The sequence below is a fragment of the Arachis ipaensis genome, chromosome B7 (assembly GCF_059453495.1).
Source record: "Arachis ipaensis isolate K30076 ecotype BB chromosome B7, ASM5945349v1, whole genome shotgun sequence".
NCBI lineage: Eukaryota > Viridiplantae > Streptophyta > Magnoliopsida > Fabales > Fabaceae > Arachis > Arachis ipaensis.
Window position 1 is genome coordinate 118,982,118 of NC_142442.1, and position 19,566 is coordinate 119,001,683.

Here is a 19,566-nt window from a genome sequence, read left to right on the forward strand (position 1 = left end):
ATGTCAATTACATCCTAATGTGCATCCATCACCACTCTTCCATTCTCTTCCTTGCTATATATCTATTTGAATTTAATTTACTTTCTCTTCCCTTCTTCAGGATGGCCACCAAGGAAGGAAAGGAGAAAGCTACTCCCAAACCGCCGGCAAGGAAAGGAACAAAAAAGAGCCCAGCTGAGAAACCACAACCCCCATCCCCTTGCACATCTTAGCATGCACCGAGGACGGTGCAATCTTTAAGTGTGGGGAGGTCGATACCGATCTCCATGGGTTAGTACCTTTCTGTGTCAACACTAATGTTTAAATTTTTTTTATTAAATTAGTTGTTGCATTTGCATGTTTAATTGCATGTTTATTTGATTTTTGCATTTAGTTACTGCTTGGTTAAAATAATAAGTTTCTTCTTAAGATCCTATTTTTGAAATATTTCACTAATTTAAATAAATAAAAAAATTTTAAATTTTTATGTGTAAATTTGTTTGAAGTTGTATTTGGAACATGTTTTTTTTTAGCCAAAGAACACACAACCTGTGAGACTTTGAGCTTATTTACATGGTTACATTATTTAACCATAAATATTTTATTCCTATGTGTTCCCTTCTCTATGATTGTAATCTATATTTTGTTCCAACATATATGTCCATTATTTAGTGTATTTACATGTTTGCATATGATTGAGGCCATTATTTGATTTTAGCTCACTTATCCCAAATAAGCCTACCCTTTAAATCACCCTTGTCAGCCACTTTGAGCCTTTTAACCCCTCTGGTTCTGTATTTTACCACATCACTAGCCTTAAAGCAGAAAAACAATTAAATATCCCAATTGAATCTTTGGTTATTTTAAGATAGTGTGTTAATTAAGTATGGGGAAACTGTGGGAACATGGGTTAATAAAGGAAAAGTATAATGTTTCTAATTTATTTGAATATCAGGAATTTGGGAACCTACTCATGAAAAAAAACCAAAATAGAAAAATAATAGAAAATCCATGTGCATTGATAAGTTATATTTGTTTCTCTACAAAAAAAAAGAGAAAAAAAAGAAAAAAAAAAAGAGAAAAAAGAGAAAAATCCAAAAATACACAATAAATAGTACATTAAATATTTGTTGATTGGTTAGATGAAGAACAAGGTTTAGAAAGCATGACTAGAGAAGAGTAGAGTGAATAACCCTATACACTTGAGAGATTAGAGTGATATACACTACCAGTGAGGGTTCAGTGCTAAATTCTATGTTCCCTGCTTTCATAAGCTATCTTCTTACAAGTTTACTTGTCTTTTACTGTATAATTTGAATTAGTGAAATCTGATTTATGTTTGTCTTGAAGAGCTTATTTACTTTTTAACCAAGTAGGTAGAATCATTTCACATTTAGTTGCATTCATATAGATAGGATTGCATTTCATACATTCTATCATTCCTCTTCACCTTTATAGCTTCTCTTGAGCTTAGCATGAGGACATGCTAGTGTTTAAGTGTGGGGAGGTTGATAAACCACTATTTAATGGTTTATCTTGTGCTCAATTGAGTGGATTTTATCAACTCTTTACCCACTTATTCATACTATTTGCATGATTTTACATTTGCCTTCCTAATTATGTGCTTTGATTGAAAACATGCTTCTTTGATCTTAATTTGCTTATTATTAATCCTCTTTTATTACCATTAGATGCCTTGATATGTGTGTTAAGTGTTTTCAGATATTATAAGGCAGGAATGGCTCAGAGGATGGAAAGGAAACATGCAAAAGTGGAAGGAATACAAGAAGTTGGAGAAATTGCTAAGCTGTCCAGCCTGACCTCTTCGCACTCAAACAGCTATAACTTTAGCTACAGAGGTCCAAATGATGCGGTTCCAGTTGCGTTGGAAAGCTAACATCCGGGGCTTCGATTTGATATATAATATGCTATAGTTTCCCTGATGCTAGGCGATGCGACCGCGTGATCCATGCGGCCGCGTCGCAGTGACGGAAATCCAGCGTGGCAAAATTCGAAACCAGCGAATTCTGGACTGTTTCTGACCCAGTTTGCGGCCCAGAAAACACAGATTAGAGGCTATAAAGTGGGGGACTGCATCCATTTATAAGGAGGCTTTCACAATTCACAATTTTAGGAGTAGATGTAGTTTTTAGAGAGAGAGGTTCTCTCCTCTCTCTTAGGATTATGATTTAGGATTTCTCTTAGTTTTATGAGTGACTCTCAATCCCAGGTTCTTTATTTTTATTTATTTTCCCAATTTAATTTATGAACTCTTTATGTTTAGATTGATCTTCTATTATTAATGCAATTCAAGGTAATTTCAGATTTAATTTTGCTTTGCTTTATTTATAAGTGCTTTCAATTTAACTTACACATTTTCTTCCCTTTTGGCTTTGGTTAAATAATTGGTGACTCTTGAGTTATCAAACTCATTGTTGATTGAGAATTGGGATTCTTCAAGAATTAATTCATCCACTTAACTTACCTTCATAGTTAGAGGTTAATAAGATGGGAGAAAAATCCAATTCTCATTATAATTGATAAGGATAACTGGGATAGGACCTCCAGTCTTCATACCTTGCCAAGAGTTTATTTTACAGTTAATTATTTATTTTTATTGCTTTAAAAATATACCTGTGCACATTGCCCAAACTCCAAATTTCTCAAAACCCCCAATTTACAATCTTCATAACCAATAATAAGAACATACTTCCCTGCAATTCCTTGAGAAGACGACCCAAGGTTAAATACTCAGTTATCAATTTTAAAAGGGGTTTGTTACTTGTGACAACCAAAAACGTTTGTACGAAGGGATTTTTGTCGGTTTAGAGACTATATCTACAACGCGACTGTTTTTATGACATTCTTTACTGGCAAAAATCTCTAACGTCACTGGGCGTAGTGACAGACGCAAAAAGATAGTAAATCTTATTCTGGTACGATTGAGAACCTGCAGATGATTAGCTGTGTGGTGACAGCGCACCTGGACCCTTTTCACTGGAAGGATGGATGGTAGCCATTGACAACAGTGATCCACCAACACACAGCTTGCCATAGGAGGACTTGCGTGCGTGAATCAGAAAACAGAGGAAAGCAGAATTTCAGAAGACAAAGCATCTCCAAAACTCCAACATATTCTCCATCATTGCACAATAAGTATTTATTTTTATGCCCTCTCATTTTTTACAATTGAACTTGAAAAACACTGTTGTTGGCATCCTGACTAAGAATAATAAGATAACCATAGCTTGCTTCAAACCAACAATCTCCGTGAGATTCGACCCTTACTCACGTAAGGTATTACTTGGACGACCCAGTGCACTTGCTGGTTAGTTGTGCGAAGTTGTAAGAGAGTAATGTGAACATTGACATTACAATTTCGTGCACCAAGAACACCAAACTTAAAAGTTTGACAGAAGATTTAATCAAAGAAAAATTATTTTTGAAAAAGTTTTAAAAGGAAGATACCCAATTACCAAGAACATAAGCACAACGCTCTAGCCAACTGAACTATAAATTTAACGTGTTTTAGAAAAAAGGTATTTAATGTATATAAAATTTTTTGAATACTGATAATTTGAAAAGGCATAACAAAAACAAGAAAAGACACAGAACATGAAAAACTAAAGATCAAACAAGAAAAATAGCAAGAACAACTTGAAGATCAAGAAAGAACAATGAACACAAATTTCGAAAATTTAGAGGAAAATAAAAACATGCAATTGACACTAAACTTAAATTATGAAACTAAACTCAAACAGAAAAACTCAATTATTAGTTTATAAAAATTTTCAAAAAAATTGAAAAAGAAAATAAGGATTTAAAAAATTTCAACCAAAAACGATAATAGAAGACTCTAAAAAAAAAAGAAGAAAAATTTTTCCTAATCTAAGCAACAAAATAAGCTATCAGTTATCCAAACTCGAACAATCCTCGGCAACGGCGCCAAAAACTTGGTGCACGAAATTGTAAATCACACTTTTTACAACTTGTACCACTAACTAGCAAGTGCACTGGGTCATCCAAGTAATACCTTACGTGAGTAAGGGTCGAATCCCACGGAGATTGTCAGCTTGAAGCAAGCTATGGTTATCTTGTAACTCTTAGTCAGGATATCAATTATGATTATCAGTTTGAATTGCAAAAAATAAAAGAGCATGAAATAAATACTTGTTATGCAGTGATGGAGAATATGTTGGAGTTTTGGAGATGCTTTGTCTTCTGAATCTCTGCTTTCCTACTGTCATCTTCTTCACGCACGTAAGGCTCCTTCCATGGCAAGTTGTATGTTGGTGGATCACCGTTGTCAATGGCTACCATCTGTCCTCTCAGTGAAAAAGGTCCATATACATGACTAATCATCTATTGGTTCTCACTTGTGATGGAATAGGATCCATTGATCCTTTTGCGTCTGTCACTACGCCCAGCACTCGCGAGTTTGAAGCTCGTTACAGTCATCCCTTTCCGGATCCTACTCAGAATACCACAGACAAGGTTTAGACTTTCTGGATCTCAAGAATGCTGCCAATGGATTCTAGCTTATACCACGAAGACTCTGGTCTCACGGATCTGAAAGTTTTGTTGTCAGGAGAGGCGATCAGACTCATGAGCTAGGAACCCAAGAGATACTCTTTCAATCTAAGGTAGAACGGAGGTGGTTGTCAGGCACGCATTCATAGGTTGATAATGGTGATGAGTGTCACGGATCATCACATTCATCATATTGAAGTGCGAATGAATATCTTAGATAGAAACAAGCGTGTTTGAATAGAAAACAGAAATAATTGCATTAATTCATCGAGACAAAGCAGAGCTCCTCACCCCCAACAATGGAGTTTAGAGACTCATACTGTCAAAGATACAAAGTTTAGATCTAAAAATATCGTGATATCCAAAATAAATCTCTAAAAGTTTAAATACTAAACTAGTAACCTAGGTTTACAGAAAATGAGTAAACTACGATAGATAGTGCAGAAATCCACTTCTGGGGCCCACTTGGTATGTGCTAGGGCTGAGACTTGAGCTTTACACGTGCCTAGGCTGTTTCTGGAGTTAAACACCAGGTTGTAACCTGTGTTGGGCGTTTAACTCCAACTTGTAACCTGTTTCTGGCGTTTAACGCCAGAATGGAACATGGAACTGGTGTTAAACGCCAGTTTACGTCGTTTATCTTTGAGCAAAGTATGGACTATTATATATTGCTGGAAAGCCCTGGATGTCTACTTTCCAACGCAATTAAGAGCGCGCCAGTTTGACTCTTGTAGCTCCAACAAATCCATTTCGAGTGTAAGGAGGTCAGAATCCAACAATATCAGCAGTCTTTTTTTCAGCCTGAATCAGATTTTTGCTCAGATCCCTCAATTTCAGGCAGAGAATACCTGAAATCACAGAAAAACACACAAACTCATAGTAAAGTCTAGAAATGTGATTTTTGCATAAAACTAATAAAAATATAGTAAAACCTAACTAAATCATACTAAAGACTACCTAAAAATGCCAAAAAGCGTATAAGTTATCCGCTCATCAGCTCCTTTGAACTTGAACCCTTGTATTTTCCCTTGTTCTTCATCATCCTTCTAAATCTCTAGCAAAAAACACAACTCATCATCTGAAATACCATCACTAGACTCACTCTCTTTTAGTTCTATTTGTGACTTGAGGGCTATTTCCTTTTTTTTTTGAGTCTGTGTTTGTGTGTATGGTTTCATAGGCAAGGAGTTTTCCTCTCAGCTCATCATAGGTTATGGGACTTAAGTTGTTGCTCTCGATTAGGACAATGGCAGTGGTTTTCCATTCTTTTGTTAGGCTTCTAAGGAGTTTTCTCACCAAGGTTTGTTCTGCATAGTTTGTAACCATAGCATCAAGGTTGTTGATTATGATTAAGAATCTCTCAAACGCTTCATCAATGCTTTCTCCATCCTTCATGCTAAACATCCCGTACTCTTTTCGCAGCATATCAATCCTCATTTCTTTGACTTGTTTAGTGCCTTCTTGTGTAACCTGGAGTTTTTCCCAGATTTCTTTGGCTGTCTTGCATCTAGACACCTTCCGATACTCTTCAAAGCTGATAGCACAGTGAAGAAGGTTGATTGCTTTAGCATTAAGCTCCATCTTCTTTTTATCATCTTTATTCCATTCAGCTTCTTCTTTTGGAGTCACCAATCCATCAGCACTTGTTTTTGTTGGGATCTTGGGACCGCTCACAACGATCTTCCATATGTTGTAGTCAATGGATTGGATGAAGATCCTTATCCTTTCTTTCCAGTAGGCATAGTTCTTCCCGTTGAAGAAAGATGGCCGGTTGTTTGACTGGCCTTCAGTAAGGGTGTAGGCAACTGTGGTTGTGCCCAAGTTATTCACCATTGGATCTTTGCTCCAAGAGGTTAAGCTTGATTCTTGAGACCTTAGCTCCCGATACCAATTGAAGGTTGTGATAGGCTTAGAGAAGGGGGTTGAATCTATGCCTGCCTTTTAGTTGATGTTTTTACCCTTTTTAAACAAACTTTCAATTCGGATTCTGTTTGTACTCAACAGCGGAAATTTATGTGACAATTTATTTTTGTCTCATGAATATCAGAAAACAGAACACAGCAGAGAAGAGAAAAGCTAACACCAGCATGTATCCTGGTTCGGTTGCATTGTGCTTTGCAACCTACATCCAATCTCCTCCATAACAGTGGAAGAATTTTCACTATAGTTAACAGTATTACATACACCAATTTCACAGGATTGACTCAATCCTTTCACACTCAAGTTATAACCTAACTTGACATTGGCTATGCTAATACTTAACTATTCACTCTCAGTGCTAACCCAACTAAGAAAGGGATACCTCACAGGTACAAGATACAAGACGTAGACATACCTAAAGAAATCTGAAAATAACTCTAGGCTTTTCTCTCAAGTGTATCACTCAGCCTTTTTCCACTCATGGCTTTTACTTGAACTTTCTCACAATGCCTTTTCTCACAAAAAATTATAGAAAGATAAACATAGAAAAGTACATTACAATCTGTAAAACATCAAGGAGATTGACTTCATCAGCAGCCTCTTTGCTATGTGCAAAACCAGATTCGCAAATCTCAGATACAGTTCTTCAGTATTGGCTGAATGCTTCTTTAAAAGAAAGCATTATCCAAGTAGAGGAACTTCTTTGCAAAACACTATTCTCAAACTCTGGTTTTTTCTCCTTGCTTCTGAATGAGCAGAAAGTCTTCTTTTATCTCCTTGCATGTTGCTAGTTCTTCTTCCAAGGTCAACACCTTGAGCCTTGAGCTTTACCAAACCACAGATTCACTTTTTCCCATTAAACCTTAGAGTAGAAACTTTGCTTCTGACTTCCTCATCATGACCGAAAGCCATAAAACAGCAACCACAAAAATCTTCCAATGGTCAACTTGATCTGAGCCCTTGAAAACCAACTTAGTCCCCAAGACATGTTTGAGACCATGGATTCACAGCAGAAAGGAACAGAAATCCTCTTTTCCATATAGCTCAAAATGGAGATACATAGAGTTGAAGATGAAGAGAAGAAAGTGTGTTGCATGTAAGTGGAAATGGGTTACCTTTAACCTAAGCTGGATTTGGTTTGATCTTGTTGATTTGACCTCAACGTTTCTTGCCTAACTTTCTCTTTCTTTCCTCTTCTTTCATAACTAGCTTAGGAACTAAGCACTTTTTTCTTGCTTCTGTGATTTGACTGAGACAGAGAAGTGTACGTTGCTTTTGGTTGAAGCACATGGAAAGAGTTTGAACCAAGTGAAGTACCAGGGCTTGGATCGGATCACTTCCTTTTTTGCCCGTTTTGATTTTTCCAGCCTTGTTTCCTTATGGGCTTCGTTTTTGTCATTAACCCATTAGCCTTGTTTTCTTTTTCATTCCATTTGGGCTGTAATTCAAATTTTGGCCTGCAACAATTTATAAATAATTAGTAATATGCAATTAATTTAATCAACACTAATTATTTATTTTGCCCAAAAATAATGTTTGTCATCACTAATTAATTTAGTTAATTTCTTAACTCAACAGTTATTTTGCATGCAAAATCTTCCTTGCAAGCAACTACAACTTAGAGCTGGATATTGCATCCAGAACTGGATCAGATGCTTTGGCTCGCCTCTGCAAGAGGCTCTGGTACATGAAAGTATTTTGTGATGCCAAAATGAAAAGAACTCCATGTGATCAACCCTTTTTAGTTTGGCCTCTCTTTGGCCTATAGTGACCTTACCCTCTAGATCTTGTAATCTTTTCCTCCATGAAAATTGCTTCAATTTTTTCAATTTTTAGATTTTCTAAATATTTATTATTATAAAAAGTATTATTCTGTTGGAGTGGTTTGTGAGAGTTGAAATTCGAGGTAGGTTGAAGCATTCAGAACTGAGTGCCTGTAAGCTCTCTCTGACTTGACTTCCACTCAGTTTACATTTACATTGTGTTTTATGTGTGATATTGCATGCTTGTGCTTTTGAGAAGCTTGGTGCTAATAATTTCTTGTAATTTACACACAATCATTTAAAACTATACCACAATAAATGATATCTTGCAATTTAATCATATTTATTTTATAGTTGAAATTGGAGTTCAGTGAATTATGATAGTTGTCTGTTATACTTTTTATTTGTTTTTGTTGACATGTGTAGGTGATGGTATTTAATGAAACGACGTAATTTTGAGTGAAAAAGTTTGTGTCGAAGATGAAGCCAGCAACAAAGGAAAGCAAAGATACAAATACAAATTATAGACATTGTGAATACTTCAGATTAAGCCTTGTCATGTACATAAGTATATATACGAGTTTGCTTAACCATTATTGTGAGTTCAATATCATCCATGTTTCTATTGCCAAAACTTATTATAAATATGATTATTGCTCCTTTGATTTGTAACTTGGAAGGCACAAAAGTACAATCGTAAAAGCTATTAATTCGTTGTTTAAGAAAATATTTGAACTGAAACTACTGACAACTGAAGTTTGTTTATTTGAACTTTCCCTCTTTTTTTTGGGTGAAATTTATGTTAAGAACGCATTAGCTTACATGATCATGAGCTTTTGCTTTCAAATTTGTTTTAATTGATCCAAACCAAGTAGCAGTTGTTACTAGTTTAATTTACTCATTTCACCAAAGGTAAAAAATGGGTAGAAGTTTTATGGATAAACTCCATGTATAGCCATCAAACGTATCCATGAAATTTATAGAGTTCATTTTATCTGAAAAATGCATCATTGGTCAAATGTAAAATTGCAAGAGCACTAGGATCAAAGAAAAAGAGAAGAAAGAAATTTTTGAAAGGAGAAACTGATGAGAAAGTTTCCATCTACAATTGCCATGCTCTTTCTGAATCAATCTAATGTTTCTTCACCTATGTACTTTTTTAAGTTTCTTGCTTAGTTGCTTTCCCCATTCTGTCTTTATGAATGTGCGTAATTGCAGAACATACTTTATCTTTGTGTAGTTTCTTATGGTTGTTTGATGAATTGAGAAATACATTATCTGAACAATTATGAATTTTTGCCATCTTTGACAATATTTACTCACATTTTTGTATTATTTACTTCCACCTTTCAGTTACACATGGGGGCTACGAAGCATGGGCCAGCTTGGACATTCTTCACTCCAGTATGGAGATAAAGAGTTATTGCCAAGAAGGGTGGTTTCCCTTGATGGTATTTTCATAAAGGATTTGGTGTGTGGCGGTGTACACACATCTGCTCTGACTCAGGAAGGGGCACTTTACGCTCGGAGTGGCGGTCAATCCGGGCAATTAGGCCTTGGCCCCCAAACTGGGTTGTTCTCGTTCGTCACTAATAACTCTCGTACATTTTTCCGGAACATCCCAGTTTTGGTTGTTCCAAAAGGTGTGAAGCTTGTCGCCTATGGACATTCCCACACGCTTATTTCAATGAGGGATGGTAAAATTCATGGATGGGGTTACAATAGTTACGGTCAGGTAGCCAACGAGAAATCTACATATGCTTGGTACCTGTCACCTGTTGACTGGTACTGCATCTATCTGTAGCGTAAGTAAAATCCTCATTCTTCATGTCTGCATAGGTTTTTATGTGAAAATTTCCAAATCACAGGTGTGTTGGGGAGGTCCGAAAACTAGCTGCTGGTGGGGTCATTCATCTGTATTGACTAATGCTTGTTCGTTAAAAGAGTTATGCGAGCTTATACTCGCAGAGACTCTGACTTTATCTGATGCGGCCAAGGTTGAGGATATTGCATCCAGAACTAGATCAGATGCTTTGGCTCGCCTCTGCGTGAGACTCAGGTACACAAAAGTATTTTGTGATGCCAAAATGAAAAGAACTACACAACTTGCTGGTACTTATGTACCGTGCTAAGCGTCAAAATGTTTCTAAGCTATGCAAAACTGAACCTGAGGAGAGTTCTACTTGTCAATCATGTTTATGTTAGAAGTTAGAACATCAATTTAGAAGTTATCTGTTAATATCTTTTTGGCTTCATTGACTTTGTTGTCATTGACTTTATGAAACTTGAGTTCAAAATCCATTCATGATTGTGGGAAAAAAGAAGGCCCTCCATAATAATTGGTGACATTTATCCCTGCATTCCCTTTTCTTGTACTGAGTTGTGGCTTTTTCATTAAATCACTTTTTTTTCTGAGCTATGTTTAGCTATCACAGTAACTCGGATCTCTGACTCAGTTTTGAATTCTGTGTTTCTTCAATTTTTGGCCTCAATATTTGCTTAAGTATTTATCTATTTGCATCCGCAACCATTGAAACATGTTCATTTTTTATTTGTATTATTTTTCACCATTTTGGTGCATAACAAAGCTTCCATATTTACAGAGAGGCCCTAATGGCAATCTCAATGTGATTTAAATGCTAATTGCAAAACAGCAGTTACTATGTTTTAGCGTCTTGATGATTCAGGAAACATATGACGTTTCCTCTAGCAACGGTCTTCTCTTGTGACGTCTCCTCCGGCGACGGTCTCCTCTTGTGACGTCTCCTCTGGCGACAATTTTCTCCTCCGACGTTCTCCTACGCAGCAATCTCGTCCATCGAGCTACAGTGCTGCGAGTTTCTCCTCCGGCGGCAGACTCGCGAGGTAGGTTCTTCTCCCTTTTTTCATTTGTTCTCTTGAAAATATTTCATTCTGATCAATTGTCTTAGGCTTGCTTAGATTGAATGAAAAAATTTAATTAAATTGGTTTAAATCTCAGCATAGTAGTCAAAATAGGTTGCTTACTATTCTTTTTATTTTGCTTTTAATGTTTCTTGATTTTTAGCTGTTTCTTGTTCTAATTTGGGGCAGATAATGGTTTGATTGGTTAATTTGATGGTGGATTCTACTCTGCTTATCTTATTGTCGAGAAGGTAGTGTGTGTGACTTCTTAGTTGCATTCTCTTGATTTGTTGTTTTTCTGACTTTTAATGGGTTTCATATGCATGTGAATGGCAATTAGATTGTTGTTTCTACCATTGATCTGATAAGCAATATGTATGGGAAGCAGTTGCTGACAGTAACTATGTGATTACACTCTACTTAAAAGTAAGTCACATTTCTTTCACTTTTTTTTCTTCTTTGATTAAAATGTTCAATCACTTTCTAAGTTGTTGAACTCTTGGGTTATAACTTATATCTCTTGATCTTTTCAATGTAGACATTCAATTAAACCACTAATTCTATATATGTCATTGACTCCTTTCCTGCTTTTTTCCTTCCTTTATTATTACTTTGGTTTAGGCACTTAACATTGTTTTAGACTTGCTAATAACCTTGTTGAAAATTGTTTGGCTCTCTGCGACGATTCCAAGCTTTTGCCCTTGTGCTCCAAGCTCATCTCTCTCTGCATCTCCTCACTCTCCTCCAACTCTGTGCTGTTCGCAACAAGGTTTGCCAATTCTCCATTTATCAGTAATTTCGAGTGTTTGCTTTTATAATTGAAGATGTTGTTGCTGATGTGTGTTGATTTTGCAAAACTGAATCTATCTTCCGATTTAGTTAATTTGTGTGTTTCATACTTTGAGTTTTCTATATTTTTATTTTTATGATAAAGATTTTTTGTTCAATTAATTTATTCTTTTCTTGTACTACTTGTAGTTTTGTATCACTTCTTTTGTGACCTTTAGGTTTTTGAGTTGAATTCTCTATGTCACTTTCTCAGCAGGACTTTTTTCTTGTAAGAATTGTTTCCATGATACCCCCATATAATATAATCTTATTTATAAAGCTCAACTGCCGGGAAGTTTCAATATTTTGTTGAATTTGCTTAAGTTTACTACATTGATGTAATTATTTAGTTTTGACTTAATCCTATTGGCAATTCGTTTTATAAATTTTTGTATCAAATGATGTAGGAATGCCCTATTTTTCTTGCTAGTAGTAATTCTTAATGATATTACCATGTTAGACTTTCAAAAGTAATGTGAGTTTTCTTTCCTCATTTGAGTTGATCATGAATGAAAGAATTCTAATGTTCCTACTACTCATTTTCAATTCTTTGTTAGTTGTCACAGCAAGAACAGCAAATCAAGATTGTAAGTTTGGTTTTTCAATACTGTTGTGTCAATCGGATACTTTCTCCTCACCCAAAAGGCATTTTTTTATACACATTGTACAGCTAAGAGTTTATAGTCTATAGATTTAGGATACTTGGTTTTTCAACTTTCTGTCTCGTGTAAGTAGTTAAGAAGTTAGACTATTTTTCTTATTAATAGAATTAATCAAATGTATAACTCAGAATTTTAACTATTGTGATGATAATAAAATGGTGATTTTGTTTATTATATTGTTTAACAGTGAGAACAGGTGGTCAGCACAACAAGAGGAATATTGTTTCTTCAGACAACTTTCCAGGACAACGGCGGACGACTTATAGTTCAAGATCACTGAAGCCTACTTATACACGGTTTCCATTTAGTACGAGAGCATGTTCTGCTCAGACTGCAACTTTTATATGTGCTACAGCTTTGGTATGTTGTTTACTCTCTCTATGTCCTCCTTTTTTTTATTTTTTAAATTTTGATTTATCATCATTGGAGCTTTAGCCGTCCCTGCATAGTGAGAAAAGCTCAAAAAAAAGCTCAGTTGTTTATCTTCTCGAGTGCTCCCTCTTTACCTAGAAATCATGATATTTTCTAATTCCAGTATTCCACTCGTTTATGTGTTTGAAATTGGAGTATAACCACCATGTAAATTATATTTGTCTTCTACTCACATATAATGCATATAATTACATTACATTTGGGAGACAGCTTTATTAGATACGGATTGTGTTTTAATAGTCATCTCTGACAAATGGTTAAAATGAAATGAATGGCTGAAAATTCATATCTTGTTTGTTGCTTTTGGTTTGTAAGCTTTCTAGCTTGAGGAAGTCTGGCTGGTGTTAAACATCACACATAACTAGATCCATGTTCGTTATTGATAGTGTGCACTCACCGACAGGACACTTAGAATACTATTGTTTGCTCATTGCGGTGACATACCTAATTTGGTGGACTTTTAAAAAAAGAGAAATACACAAATCACTTGGGGTTTAAATATAGTTATTAACTTCTATGCATTGTGCTGAGACATCCAATTTGAATGCACACTTGATGTCATAGTGGGAAGAAAAATATATTAGCATTGCTGTTAGCATATATTAATTTGAATGCACACTTGATGTGTCCTTTTATTTGTTATTTTGCATTGCTATTAGCATATATTAGTTGTTTCATTTGCATTCTGTTTTTTTTTGTATATATTTCTTTACCAGTAATCATTGACCTGAAAAGAATTTTACAAGAAAAAACTACGAGATACTCCTGAATTAAATGTTTGAACAATTAACTATGATAAAAAAAATTCTCACAGCTAAATAAATTTAACTTCTTTATTGGAGTTGCTCATTAAAAAAAATTGCAACTAAATGCATTACTATACTACAACAAAACTTATTCTAAATGGCTTATGATTTAACTCAATTTTAACGAAGGAGAAGTCACCACAACTTAAGTATTTGAGTATTTGAAGATTTAATCTCATTTTTATTGCTAATTTACTATTTTGGTTTTCACTTCTCACTTTCTATTTCTTTTAGATTACTCTTTCCAGTTTTAGTAGAACAGTTGTTTGCTACTTTCTTCTTTGTTTACCCGTTCTTATCATTTGTGTTTTAAATATAAGATGAGCACGAAATATAATTTTTTTAGTGTAGATAACATTTTGTAATTTGTATGCATATATGATTATCTACTAAAAAATTTTTCTAAAATGTCTTCTAGAGATTATTTTTTCTACCCATAAAATAGATTGATATGGACTGAATGAATTGATATGCGCAGAAAAGAGTCCTGCCATACAACTTATGATATTGTGAACTAGATTGAAAATGTGTTTATAAAAATATTTGTTGAAAACTATATTCAAAAAATAAGGGGTTTTGAAGGGTTTGTAATTCTGAATATTGCCACCAATATGGCAGCTTGACACATGCATGATAATCTAGGCATATTTTTATTAGTAGCCACTTTTGCTTTTTAATATTTAATTTTAAATAGTAAAATTATATAAATTTCATCATTTTGCATTTTAAATTGATAGAAAAATATAAATAGGACAGCGAAGAATAAAAAGAAATGTTATTTTAAAGATATTTACTATTATATAAATGACAGTATTCTCAATTAAATTTTCAGGATTTCTATTTTTAAGTTTTTGTTATAGAAAAATGAAAACAAATTGACATCATTTAATATTTCTTTTCCAATTAATTAAGGGTTCATAATTATAGAGAAAATGAGAAAATAGAGAAAGGGTTCCGCATTATATTTGTCTTTTAGTGGTGGCATACAGGAATCATTATTAATATTAAATTATTAATGCACCTTTGTCACATCACCTCTTTAGTTATGGTATGCTTCGAATTTAGCAAACTATTTCAATATTGTATTGTAAGATTTTGATCCATATGGGTGACATCATATGCGATTTATCTATTTTAATTTTAAATCGTTTGCAGATTTAATAATAAATAACAAGGGTATTACTAATGGTATGAATTAAGTTACCTTCATTTATTTGAGTAAATAAGTAATTTACTTTATTTAAATAAAAAAGGGCCAAAAAATGTTTATTTTCTTTTCCATAATTTTGTAAGCAATTAGATCATTCCATAAAACAATTCTTTTTTAATCAAGGCTAATGGCCCGTGTCACAAACATGATTTTTTGGCAGGTAAATAATTACAGTGACCTTAAGATAAATACACTCTCGTTAGACCAAATAATTAAGCTTTCCAATGACCTCATATTACACCACATGTTAATAATGCTATTGACCAATCAAACCATATTCATGCTTAGCTACTAACACCTATGCTACCAGAGAAGTCACCTATTTATGATCAACTATTTGTAATTATATGAAAGCTTTAAAACGTGATCACAAATTATGCAACGTGATGAAAACGTGCTGTCATACTTTGTTACTTATTTTCTAAGTATAATGATATTGTTAATCAAGCATACATATTAGGTTATATAAGAAAATTAGTTAGCTATGTAGCTCAGTGCCAGGAGGAGAAAAAAATTCACCAAAATGGAACAGTCTGGGTATGGAAGTATGGCAAAGATAAAAGAATGGAATAGCTTATAGGTATCTCTCTCTTTCGTTTAGAAGAAAAAAGAAAAGAAAAGATAGGGATGCTAATGCTATTATAAATAACTGGTGAAGGAACAGTGACGGTAAGCAATTAAGCACAATCTCCTCTAAGATTTTTACACTTACAACATTATCTTTTTAAATTATTTTTTAAAGTAATCCAAATATCTATCTTGTCAAGCATTATTATTACTCCTAGTAATTTTAAAAAATAATAATTTTTTTTCAATAGTAATATAAATTACTAATAATTTTATTAGCTAATATGTCAATTCTAGATGTATATATCTACTTTAGTTTACTAAATAATAAATAATTAACACATTTCATTAAATGACATAGCATAATGCTAGTGGTGCCATTATAATAATTAAAAAAAAAACTTCAATGTCAGGAAGGCATCAATGCAATGTGCAATAGTTAGTCAAATAAGAACAACTTTGACGGACACCGGACGCAATAGTTGAGGATTAGAAGTTAGTCTAATAATTGCAATAAACACAATAAAAACGTGCAATAATAAGATAAGTGTATGTGAGAATGCTAAATGGTGTTGAGCACATATTATTTGAGATATGGGTCTATTTACTGTGTAAACATCACGTAGATTTTTTTGGAGCCCAGGGGTGGACAATCTTTAGAAAAAAATAATTAATTAATATTGTGTTTATTTTAATTATTTAAAAAAAGGTCAAAAAGTGTTTATTTTCTTTTTCATAATTTTGCACACAATTAGATAATTCTATAAAACAATTCTTTTCTAGTCAAGACCAATGGCCTAGGTCACAAACATTATTTTTTGGCAGGTAAATTTTTTTATTGACCTTACAGTAACCTTAATGTTTTTTATCATCCTGTTTTGATGATGTCACTTTTTTTTTTCTAAAAGCCCAAATACAATATAAAAAAGGCGTCAGTTACCTTATCAAGAAGAAGAATAATATTATAATTTTCAAATAATAATAATAATAAACCGTCATCCTGTTACTATTTGAGTGACAGCAATATCTATAATCCCAAATGAACATGTGAAAAACACACAAATTCTACAATGAAAACTCCAAGATAAATACACTCTCTTTAGACCAAATAATTAATATTTTCGATGACAACCTCATATTACACCACATGTAATAATGCTATTGGCCAGTTAAACCATAATCATGCTTAGCTACTAACATCTATGCTACCAAAAAAAATAACCTATTTATAATTATATAAAAGCTGTAAAACGTGATCACAAACTTTTTTTTTTCTTTTGGCTTTAATTTTGCACCCTCCTTTTTTTGTGAGGTGCTTTTTCTTTTGGATTTTCTTTTAATGTTGCAAAAGTTGAATATAGTGATGAGCTCAAAGCATCCATCCAGGGATGAAACCACTTACTTGTTGAGCTTGAGTTGTTGTTGTTGTTGCAGTTATCTGATCTGGTCCTACCCCATTGTACATATAGTCACTGCTGCATAATTACAACACAAATATTAGAACATTATTTTATTTAAATAACTAATTCAAATTTGATGCATTTATATCCAAATAGTATACACATCAACAATAAACAACATCAACAAAGTTTTATTATCTCATCAGATGAAGTCGGCTGTATGAATCAAATGGTATCATTCATATCATGTCTATAGAATAGAATCGACTACACTTAATGAGTTAAGACTCTTTTATTGTTATTTGTTGTAGATACATCAACGATAAATATTTTAAAATAAAAATAAAAAACAAATCATATATTAAAGAGTTTTATTAGGTATATTTATTTATCTAAATGATTGATCGGCTCACTCATCATCTAATTATTAGATTTTACATAGCATTTGATTTATAACAAGTATAACAAATACTTCTTTTAATAATTATATTGATCAATATTTTAATTAATTGTTACCCAATCTGCAAAGTGGGGTTGCATTCCAGAGGCTGGAAGATGCCCTGAGAGGAGTGAGCATTGTGTGGAGCAGCATATTGATGCATACTTTGATTACCAGCTTCCCATGATTGCTGCCTATATTGATTCTTTGAATTGATTTCATCCAGCTATTTAACAAACTGTAACCATGAATTTCATCGTCATCTTCTGTAAAAGATAGATTATTAGTGTGGACAATGGTATGAATTAAGTTACCTTCATTTATTTGAGTAAATAAGTAATTTACTTTATTTAAATAAAAAAGGGCCAAAAATGTTTATTTTCTTTTCCATAATTTTGTAAGCAATTAGATCATTCCATGAAACAATTCTTTTCTAATCAAGGCCAATGGCCCGTATCACAAACATTATTTTTTGGCAGGTAAATAATTACAGTGAGCTTAGGACAAATACACTCTCGTTAGACCAAATAATTAATCTTTCCAATGACCTCATATTACACCACATGTTAATAATGCTATTGACCAATCAAACCATATTCATGCTTAGCTACTAACACCTATGCTACCAGAGAAGTCACCTATTTATGATCAACTATTTGTAATTATATGAAAGCTTTAAAACATGATCACAAATTATGCAACATAATCAAAACGTGCTGTCATACTTTGTTACTTGTTTTCTAAGTATATTGATATTGTTAGTCAAGCATACATATTAGGTAATATAAGAAGAGTAGTTAGCTATATAGCTCAGTTCCAGGAGTAGAAAAAGAATTCACCAAAATGGAACAGTCTGGGTATGGAGGTATGGCAAAGATAAAAAATGGAATGGCTGTAACAGGTATCTCTCTCTTTCGTTTAGAAGAAAAAAGAAAAGAAAAGATAGGGTGGCTAATACTATTATAAATAACTGGTGAAGGAACAGTGACGGTAAGCAATTAAGCACAATCTCCTTTAAGATTTTTACACTTACTATGGAAATTGTAAGTACACAATTCTGCTCCTCACTGCTTCTTCGCCAGCGGCCTCCGATGCACGCCTCGTTTCAGTAACAGAGTGTGGTTAAAAACCCAAACTCTGCTGCCCAATTTTTCCCAATAGAATACAGAAGCGTGCTCGCTACCGTCAGTTTGAGGAGTAGGGACGTTGGTGAGTTGAATTGGGTTGGGTGGGAATAAGGTTTCTGTTTATTGGGTCTGGGTCCATTATGGCCCACGGTCCTGACAAAAAAAACTACCCTCTTCCCTCTAACCTTCCTTTACCGTAAATTAATTCTCTTTTGATTATTCTTTTCAGCAAGCTTATGATTCAGAGAGAAGTACTCCATATCTAACTCCGATGACCCACCCGAGCACTGTAAGTAGCCTTTCGTAATTATTTCATGTAAATTTTCTAGAGAGAAAATACTTGTTTGTTTTACAAGCAATATTCTGAGTGTGGTTAAAAACCCAAACTCTGCTGCCCAATTTTTCTCAATTGAATACAAAAACGTGCTCGCTGGCGTCAGTTTGAGAAGCATGGATGTTGGTGAGTTGAATTGGGTTGGGTGGGAATAAGGTTTCTGTTTATTGGGTCTGGGTCCATTACGTCCCATGGTCTTGACAAAAAAAACTACCCTCTTCCCTCTAACCTTCCTTTACCCTAAATTAATTCTCTTTTGATTATTCTTTTCAGCAAGCTTATGATTCGGAGAGAAGTACTCCACATCTAACTCTGATGACCTATCTAACACCGATGACCCACCTGAGCGCTGTAAGTTGCCTTTCGTAATTATTTCATGTAAATTTTTCTAGAGAGAAAATACTTGTTTGTTTTACAAGCAACATTCTGAGTATGGGTTGGAGCAATATTTTTTGCGTTCATATAATTACTCCATTTTTTTGCAGCAATCTTCTCAGTATGGGTTCCGTTTATCAAGAATTAGCTTATATATTTGGGAATGTTGGTGAATCATCAAGAAAATGGATCCAAGGATGCGAGGTTTCATTCTACTGGTTTCTGCAGTAGTCGTGTTGGAACTACTGCATTTTATTAGCCTTCCTAAATTTGACAAAAATAAGGTTCTCAATTTTCAGGAAGGTTTTGCT

General features: G+C 33.9%; 1 protein-coding gene across 1 annotated transcript; it reads left to right on the plus strand.

The window, feature by feature from the left end:
* The first annotated feature begins 9,567 nt into the window (after positions 1-9,567).
* On the plus strand, positions 9,568-10,115 carry LOC107609933 (ultraviolet-B receptor UVR8-like). Its single transcript, XM_021106107.2, has 2 exons — positions 9,568-9,977; positions 10,061-10,115. The coding sequence occupies exons 1-2, from the start codon at positions 9,568-9,570 to the stop codon at positions 10,113-10,115; spliced, it is 465 nt and encodes a 154-aa protein (XP_020961766.1).
* Positions 10,116-19,566: the final 9,451 nt, after the last annotated feature.

Bases quoted from the DNA above. Each gene is read 5' to 3' on its own strand.
- LOC107609933 (XM_021106107.2), top strand. From the start codon at position 9,568: ATGGGCCAGCTTGGACATTCTTCACTCCAGTATGGAGATAAAGAGTTA. The intron at 9,978-10,060 runs GTACTGCATCTA...TCCAAATCACAG, and splicing joins TACCTGTCACCTGTTGACTG to GTGTGTTGGGGAGGTCCGAA.